The sequence below is a fragment of the Dipodomys ordii genome, unplaced genomic scaffold, assembly GCF_000151885.1.
Source record: "Dipodomys ordii isolate 6190 unplaced genomic scaffold, Dord_2.0 Scaffold29, whole genome shotgun sequence".
NCBI classification, from domain to species: Eukaryota; Metazoa; Chordata; class Mammalia; order Rodentia; family Heteromyidae; genus Dipodomys; species Dipodomys ordii.
Window position 1 is genome coordinate 2697809 of NW_012267245.1, and position 9430 is coordinate 2707238.

Consider the following 9430-nt stretch of genomic DNA (forward strand, 5'->3'; position numbering starts at 1 on the left):
TATTTATCTGTTCAGTCTTCGGATGGTCCATGCAAAGAGAACATAAAACTTGGGCTGGAGCTGTGGCTTGATGTTACGGTGCCTGCCTGGTAAGCTCAAGACTCTGGATCTCAAAGAGAGAGAACATAAGATTTCACTGGAGAAAAAAACAGGTTATACACCAACATTTTATGATACCTTAGCTTTATCTAGTATTTTGTTTTTGTTGTTGTTGTACTGGTCTTGGGGCTTGAACTCAGGGCCTGGGCGCTGTCCCTGAACTGCTTCTGCTCAAGGCAAGTGCTCTGCCACTTTGAGGCACAGCACCACTTCCAGTTTTCGGGTGGTTCATTGGAGATAAGAGTCTCACAGACCTTCTTGCCTGGGCCGGCTTTGAACTGTGATCCTCAGATCTCAGCCTCCTGTGTAGCTAGGATGACAGGCGTGAGCCACCAGCACCTGGCCACTTTCAGCTATTTTGGTGATTACTTGGAAATAACAGTCTCATGGATTTTCCTGCCGAGGCTGGCTTGGAACCCAAATCCTCAAATCTCAGCCTCCTGAGTAGTTAGGATTCTAAGTGTGAGCCGGGCGTCAGTGACTTCCTAGCTACTTAGGAGGCTGAGATCTGAAGATTGAGGTTCAAAGCCAGCTCAGGCAAGAAAGTCCGTGAGACTCTGATCTCCAGTTAATCATCAGAAAACCAGAAGTGGCGTTGTGGTAGAGCGCTAGCCTTAAGCTGAAGAGCTGAGGGACAGTGCCCAGGCCCAGAGTGCAAGCCCCAGGACGCTGGGCTCCCGCGTTCGTTTTGATGCTTTTGATTTGCCCGCAGGGAAGAAAGGAACCAGACCCAGGTGCTGAGGCAGCAGCAGGACGAGGCCTACCTGGCCTCTCTCAGGGCTGACCAGGAGAAAGAAAGGAAGAAGCGAGAGGAGCGGGAGCGGAAGAGGCGGAAGGAGGAGGAGGTGCAGCAGCAGAAGCTGGCGGAGGAGAGGCGGCGGCAGGTGATGGGTGGGGCCTTGCGCCCCGTGAGTCATGACTCCTGACCTGGAGCCTGTGTGGGAAGGGACTGTGGGCAGCTTCTGCTTTTCCTGCCTTGTGCATTCTTAGTATTAGCTGATACCAAGCTGGCATGGTCTTCCCTTTGTGATCTCCCCCGCATTCGAGCCCTGGCCTCATCTTTGTGTTGTGTCTCCACAGAATCTACAGGAGGAGAAGGAAAGGAAGTTGGAGTGCCTGCCTCCTGAGCCCTCCCCTGACGACCCTGAAAGCGTCAAGATCATCTTCAAATTACCCAATGATTCTCGAGTAGAGAGACGATTCCACTTTTCACAGTCTCTAACAGTAAGGATCGCATGGGGTGCACGTGCGTGTGGTAGCGTCTGGGCTGGAGGTGTGTGGCAGCTTGTCAGACTCCACAGTGTTGAACAGGAGGCATCCCAGAGAGATGGGGTCAGATGTCGGGGGATCCTAGGAAGGATGCCGTGAGCTGCCACAGGTTCCTTCAGGCTGGGCTGTCACATCAAAGCCAGTTTTTTGTTTGTTTTGTTTTGTGCCCCAACTGGGGCTTGAACTCAGGGCCTGGGTACTGTCCCTTAGCTATTTTGCTCTACCACTTGACCAACAGCCCACGTCCCACTTTTTGGTGGTTAGTTGGAGATAAGAGCCTGCCCAGGCTGGCTTTGAACCACGATCCTCAGATCTCAGCCTCCTGAGTAGCCAGGATGACAGGTGGGAGCCACCAGCGCCTGGTGTTTTCACAGTTTTCTTCTATCATAACGTTTGAATCCTGCTAAGAAAGCACATACCTTACAAAGAAGTTCCCCAAGAGCGTTTGTGCTTCCGAGCCCCTTGATCTGCAGAGAGAGCACAAAGTGATGTCGAACAGAAGAGCAGATGCGGTGGGACTATTGTTCTCTCCTCTGCCCATGTTGCACAGAAGAAACCCCACATCCTGAGGGTCCCTCGTGCACTTGAACGCACACAACAGTGCTTGTCATTCACATAGCAATAGACTCAGACTCTTACAGAAAGAAGACCAGTTTCTCATTCGTTCAGCCTGGATGGAGATCTTCCTGTTTTATGCATCTCCATATTGCTGGAATTTCAGGTACATATTACCATATAGCTGAGATTACACAAGTCAGCTGCTATTACTGGCTTATTTGCTGAGACAGGGAATCTCACTTTTAGCCTTGGGCTGGCCTTGAACCAAGAGCTCCCTCATTTCTCTGCCTCCTGAGTAGCTGGGATTACAGGCATGAGTCATTGTACCCAGCTCTGATTTCTTATTTATTTAGTTGTTTATTTCTGTCAGTCCTGGGACTTGAACTCTGGGCTTGGGTGCTGTCCCTCAGCTCTTCAGCTCAAGGCTAGTGCTCTGCTATTTGAGCCACAGCGCCACTTCTGGCTTTTTCTGTATATGTGGTACTGAGGAATCGAACCTAGGGCTTCATGTATGCTAGGCAAGCGCTCTACCACTGAGCCACCTTCCCAGCCCTGCTTTTTGTTTTTGTTTTTGTTTTTTTTTTATTTTGCTGGTCATGGGGCCTGAATTCTAGGCCTGGGCACTGTCCCTCAGCTCTTCAGCTCAAGGCTAGCGCTTTACCACTGGAGCCACAGCACCACTTCCAGCTTTTTCTGTTTATGTGGTGCTGAGGAATCGAACCCAGGGCCTCATGTTTGCAAGGCATGCACTCTACCGCTGAGCCACCTTCCCAGCCCCTTGTTTTTTTTTTTTTTTTTTTAACCATGCCATTTTACCCCCTCAAGAGCTGATCTCATCTGCAACTTCTTCCCTTGTTGAAGTGATGCTTCAAAGACTGAGCTCATGGGAAGATGACACAGGCTGGAGTATGCAAATGCTAAAATCCACTTTGTCATTTTTTTCCTGGGTTGTTCAAGACCAGGGCAGCACTGTGCTTGCTTTTTTTTTTTTTTTTTTAAGGTCATGGGGCTTGAACTCTAGGCCTCCGTGCTCCCCCTGATCTTCCCCCCTCCCCACCATAGGCTAGGGCTCTACCACTTTGAGCCACAGTACCTCTTCTAGTTTGGGGGTGGTTTATTGGTGATAAGAATCTCATGGCCTTTCCTGCTCAGGCTGACTTGGAACTGCAGAACTCAGCCTCCTGAGTAGTAGCCAGGATGATTTCCTGTCTCAGCCTCAGACAGTCATCATAGGGATTTTGTTTGGTTTTAAAGAATTCATGGTTATAACCCTAGCTACTTAGGATTAGCTAGTTTATTGTCAACTAGCCAGGCAAAAGAAGGTAGAAATGTGCCTCCCATGGTGAAGCATCTGCCCTGAGCAAAAAAAGCAGAGAGAGAGTGAAAGGCCCTGTGAATTCAAGCCCCAGTACACCCCCCCAAAAAACAAAAACCACACAAAAGACAACTGGCCCATTTTGAATGGAGTGGAAATCACAAGAGCCTGCAGCCCTCCATATCATGAGCTCACATCCACAGATCAGAAATACTGGGAAAACATTAGCATCAGGATTTCTCATTATTCCCTAAATACTGCAGTGCAGGTGTTAAGTATGAGACAAAATGGAAACCTGGTTTAAAGGATGCAGGTGTGTGCTCTGCCACTTGAGACGAGGGACTTGTGCATCTATGGATCTGTGGATCTCCAGAGGTGTTTCTGCAACCAACTGCATGGATGCTGTGGGAATGACTGTTTATTGTATTGTGGAAATAACTTAGTGCTTACCTCTGCTGACTTCAGTGTTAAGTAGAAAGCTACGTCACTACCATGAGTGTTCAGGAGGCGTGGAACTCAGAATGGCTGCTTACCTACATCTGGTCTAAGAAAAAGCTTCAATGCCCTGCACTTCCAGCCCTTCTGGAAGTTTGTGATTATTTCTTTTTGTCGTTTATGGTGGTGGTCGTGAGGCTTGAACTCTGGGCCTGGGCGCTAGCCTCAGCTCTTCAGCTCAAGGTGAGCGCTCTACCACTTGAGCCACAGTACCACTTCTGGTTTCCTAGTGGTTCATTGGAGATAAGAGTGCCATGGACTTTCCTGCCTTTGGCTGGCTTTGAACTGCGGTCCTCAGATCTCAGCCTCCTGAGTAGCTAGGATTGCAGGCGTGAGCCACTGGCACCCAACCTTTGTGATTATTTCTGTGTGAAAACATTTATCCAGGTGCTAGGAGCTCACCTGTCATCCTAGCTACTATTCATGAGGCTGAGATCTGAGGATCATGTGATTTGAAGCCAGCCTGGGCAGGAAAGTCTGTGAGACTCTTATTGCCAATTAACCAGCAAAAAGCCAGAAGTGGAGCTGTGGCTCAAGTGGTAGAGTGCTAGCTAGCTTTGAGCACAAAAGTTCAGGGACGGTGCCCAGTTCAACTACCAAGACTGATTACCCCCCACCCCCCCAAAAAAAGCACATTATCAGAGAGTTGGAGTCGCGGCGGGCTTGTGATTCCTTTAAGCATGCCAGTAGGGTTCGCGTCTTCTCCACGTCAGCCGTCCTGGGGGACCTGGGGTACACAGCCATCTCACTGCCATTCTCTTTTCTCCACACGACCTCTGCAGGTGATCCACGACTTCTTATTCTCCTTGAAGGAAAGCCCAGAGAAGTTTCAGATTGAAGCCAACTTTCCCAGGCGGGTGCTGCCGTGCGTCCCTTCGGAGGAGCTGCCCAACCCGCCCACGCTGCAGGAGGCGGGACTCAGCCACACAGAAGTTCTCTTTGTTCAGGACCTAACAGACGAATGACATTTGTCATCCCCCCCCCACCCCCCCGCCCCACCCCCTAAAGGAAATGGAAAGAGAGAGAGAGAGAAATTCCTATTATTATTATAATACAATATTTTTTTTAAAAGACTGCTGCATCCTAAGGAAGGATGAGAAACCATGTCACCTGCGAGTCATCGTGTGCGTGTGTGTGCGTGCGTGTGCGTGCGCGTGTGTGTGTGCGTGTGCGTGTGTGTGTGTGGTTAGCCATGAACGCACCCTCGCTCGGCAAAGCTCGCTTCACCCTTCCAACAGCCTCTGCACCACGCAGCCTCCAGCCAGCGGACGCCCGTCCAGCCACCGGTGTCCCACTGGGGAAGGGGACATTCCCACTTGTTCTCATTCATTCTTGCTTTTATGGAGAATAAATGTGAAAGCGTCCAGCCGGCAGCTCCAGCCCCATCTCCTGAAGACTACCTCCTTCTCCCGAGAAGCCTCGGGAGGAGGGGGGAGAGCAGAGAGACGTTCCTTGAACTGGTTTCTGGATCACTTTTCCTTGTTTCTGTTGCTTTCTGATGACCAAAGGAATGAGGCTGTCATGGATGTATTTCTTTTCTTCTTCTTTATTTGATAAAGAGCCAATTCTTAAAAGCCGTGAGTTCGTGCCCTGGGCTCCTTAGCCCACAGTAGCGTAATAAAGGTGCCTGGGCTGCTTTGTGCTTCTTTCGGCCATTGTCCCTCTCCTGCCCCCTCAACTGAGGGCGTTGGTTTTGGTCCAACCTGCTGTCCTTTCTTCCCACCTGTGCACCTCACTAAAACCTGAAGGGGTCTGAAGCAAAGGATGGCAGTTCTTCATTCCTCTTTTAGCTGCTTCAGTGTTCCCGAATTGCCAAGCCTAGTGCCTTTCCACGGACAGGGCCTGTGGTGGAGCCTCTGTGGGAGGCCCTAGTGTTTTTAAGGCTGGGAACTCCCAGGCCCCGGGCAGTACGTGCAGGCTGGGCACACACCTGCTGGAGGTTCTAGCCTCCCTGGGCTGCTGTGTTCAAGTAGCAGATGCTGTTGAGTTCCTGGAAGTGGGAACATAGATAGCCACAGTGCACTGATAAACGTATTTCCAAGTGTTTGGTGGCTGATCTGCAAGGCTTCAGAACTATAGCACGCTGTTCAAGCAGGAAGGTCAGGTCAGGGTAAAGCATGACTTACCTATCATCCTCCAAAGCTCCTTGGCTTGGTGCAAACCTAAGGACCTCTCTGCGAAGTAGTAATATTAGGCATAAGGCTTTGTGCAGCCCTCTGTTGGAGTAAGGGCCACGGGGCCGAGGGGAGGCCTGTGGATTTTTCCAGTGCCCTTGAACACCAGATCTGCAGCTATCCCAGCAAGCTTCGGAGAGGTGAACCTTGTTCTCCACTCAACCTAGGCAAAATTGGCTTCACCAACAAGCTGCAAGGAGTGTTTTATCCCTCCTGGGGCCTCCCTTCCTGTCCCAAGTCCCAGCTCTACCCGGGAGGGAGCTGGGGGCCTGCATTAGGCAGGGTGTACGAGTGTCCCACACCCAGGAAATGTAGCGATTTCTTCTCTAATAGCACGGTCTCTTCCAGTAATGTGCCCTTCTAGTTAATGCCTCTTCCAGTAACTAACGGTGGGACAGAGGATGTGAGATGCGACAAGGTTAAGACCAGGTCCCTCAGGAAAGATAACTCCTGAGCCCCCTGCCCATTTCCTGGAGGGTCCTCTCTGGTCCCTTTGAAACAGTTATTTCTGCTTTCCTTCAACTCCATCCATGCCTGCCTCCTCGCTAGCTTAGTGCCACCTCCAGGGTGCCAGTTCCCCCTCCCTCACAGGTGACACAGGGCTGCATGCATGTCACCATGCAAGTCCCATCTACGTGGCTCCTAAGGACCTCCAAGAGCTGCAAGGGAGAAACAAGCCGCATCTGCCAGGCTGTGCTGCAGTCTGCAGGTCACAGCTGGAACAGTCCAGCTGTGCATTCCAAAGGACACAGTGAGTGGAGCCATGTTAACTTTCGTTCCACGTGCCCAAGATTGACATAGATTCAACTGCAGCGCTGTGGGAAAACCATCATCATGCTGACACCCAAGATGGAGGTCAGCTGAACAACTAACTGTGCACTCTTCCTCAGCACGGCCCTTCTGGTCTTTTCCTCCTCCATCTGTAGGACTTCCTGCAACAAGTATTTCTCCTCGCTTGCCTCTACCGTGAGATTGGGGACAGATGGCAGAGGAGAAGGAATATCTGCCTCAAAAAGTGACTGAGCACCTAGGATCTTTTAACTGAGCAGTTATGATGCCCATTACTCATGGTGCCAAGGCTGAGGGGGAAAGAGTCTCGGAAGATGAGCTGTTGGATGCAGAGCATTTGCCTGGTGCTTGAACAAAAAGCTCGGGGCGCAGCCTCGAGAAGTTCACGCACCGCAGAAGTGGTGCCTCCACTCATACTGCACCCCAATAGTTACAGGATGATCACTTCCGGGTGTGGGGAAACAAACCTAGTGTAAATTCTTTTTTTCATAAAGGTTTACATTGTATTGTAGGTGAACATTAAATGTTTTATAACGAACAAAACCGCCACCATGTGGGTGTTTCTGTCTAGAGGAACGGGGACTGCGGGAAGGAGTCCAGGCAGAAGTGTTCCGGGGTCCCTGATGAGACATGGTTGCTTGGAAGGAGCCGAGTTCACGCAGGACCCACACCAGCTGTCACGTGTCACCAGAGGTGAGTTCGTGCAGGCCTCTGAGGCTAATGCTGTCTGCCCCAGGATCTACTTGGGACACTTAAAAGTAGCCACGTCACCAATGTCTGTTCCCTCCACCCCCCCAGGAATGGAAAGAGTTTGTCATCTGGTGATCGAATTCAACATGTTCGGGGCTTCTCCAACCCCCTGCCCCGACCTCCCCCTAAACTACCCATTTCTGGCGTAGTAGGCAGTGCTGGCTCAAACCTGTCACCCTAGCTTACTCAGGAGGCTGAGATCTGAGGATCATGGCTCCAGACCAGCCTTAGCAAGAAAGCCCATGACACTTGAGCATCTCCAATTAACCACCAAAAAGCCCGAAGTGGAGCTGTGGCTCAAACAGTAGGGCACCAGCCTTGAGCCAGAAAGCTAAGGGGCAGTGCCCTGGCACTGGGTTCAAGCACCAGTACTGGCACCCCCCAAAAATATATACATAGCTATTGGGTTCTTTGGGGAAAATGTGATTTTCTCCAGGGATGATGGCATTTTAGACCTCATTAGGACAGACCCAAGTCCCAGCTGCTAAAATAACCTACCTGTACGGATGCTGGGAATCGAACCCAGGGCCTGGCATCAGAGGAAAGCACTCTACCTCTGAGCCAGAGCCCAACCCTCAGAACCCCATGAGCCACGACCATTATTTCCCCCAAATTAGAGGAATCCTTTAATGTGCCAACAGTCTAGCTGAAGTGGCCACAAGATACATGACCTGACACCGGCCCCCTCCCCAAAGGAACCATGGGACTTTGCCAAGAAACCAAACCCCCAACAGTTCCATAGCAGAGAAACACATTATTCTGTCCCTCACACCTCCCTGTCTGAGCCCCAAATTCCAATGAAAGAAAGGCTCAACCAAAAGCAGCTTGGACAGCACTTGGTATACATCATACATTTATTAGTGAATATTCCCTCTGAAATCAGCAACAATATTAAAAAAAATAATGATTGCACTACTTGGTCAAGCAGAACTAGCAACTTTCATTTTAAAAAAAGTACAAATCTGTTAAAAATTTCAATCAGTATACACATATATATAATACAACAGACTAGTTAGTTAAATGCTACAAACCAATGTGAACCGCTGAAATGGAGGAAAAAAACCACACATTGAAGCTTTAAGAACCATTTTTTTTCTCTATATATTAGCATTTTTTTCTCAAATACATACATGGGGAAAAATGAGGTAACTGTAAAATGTGCAAGGAACAGGGCCCCCCGAAATTACATATATTCAATCTATATGTAATTATATATATAGAAAACCTTTCTAACACGGAACCCAGGCGCTGGGGCCCAGCCAGGGCTGGGGAGAGAGCGTGTCCCCGCCCGGCCATGCCTCGGCCAGAGGTTGATAAATCGTAAACAATGACAAGCCCCCCACCACGGGAAATCATTGGTCACATGGCATCTAGTATATAGCAAGGTCGCAAATCACAAACATCCTAAATAATTGCTTCATAAATCATTTTTTTGTTGCTTTTTTTTTTTTTTAATGATTTTGTTGTTGTTAAATGCTGTGTTTCCCCAACCCCTCCCCGCTAGCTGCTAGTTGAAATCCCATGTCTGCAAGCGGATATACAGTCCATGAGCCATTTTCCACCTGCCCGCCCTCCCCCACCCCACCCCAAACCCCCTTTGCCCCCCCCTCAGGAAGCATTAAGGATTTGAAAACCTTGTTGTTGTTGTTGGGGTGGAGGGGGGGAAGGGGGAGGATGGGGGGGGGGAAATCAGAGAAGATGGGTCTCTGTGTAAAACACGTGGGTTTTCAACACTGCTATAAATATAGAAACGTCACCTGGAGTTATATACAGTAAGACTTTGGGTTCTCCGTGGGATAGGCCCAGACTGCCGGGCCCTGTGGCAGGCAGGGGTGCTGGGGGGGGAGGGGGCAGGGGTGCTGCGGGCAGAACGAGGGTGCCTGGAGCAACCCTGAGGCAGCAGGAGCCCAGGGGGCTGCCTGCTAGGATGTGCCAGCCCCACACGCGGTTCGTTCATCAGGGCAGCAACCCCGAGGGGGGA

General features: G+C 50.2%; 1 protein-coding gene across 1 annotated transcript in view; it reads left to right on the top strand.

Moving 5' to 3' along the window:
* The window catches only part of Faf2 (Fas associated factor family member 2), a 56122-nt gene extending 50409 nt beyond the window's left edge, over positions 1-5713 (top strand). Inside the window, 4 exon segments of the mRNA XM_013016091.1 lie at positions 414-460; positions 690-983; positions 1180-1323; positions 4519-5713. Of these exon segments, the coding sequence (XP_012871545.1) occupies positions 414-460; positions 690-983; positions 1180-1323; positions 4519-4701 (668 nt within the window). The 3' untranslated portion in view covers positions 4702-5713.
* The last annotated feature ends 3717 nt before the right edge of the window (positions 5714-9430 follow it).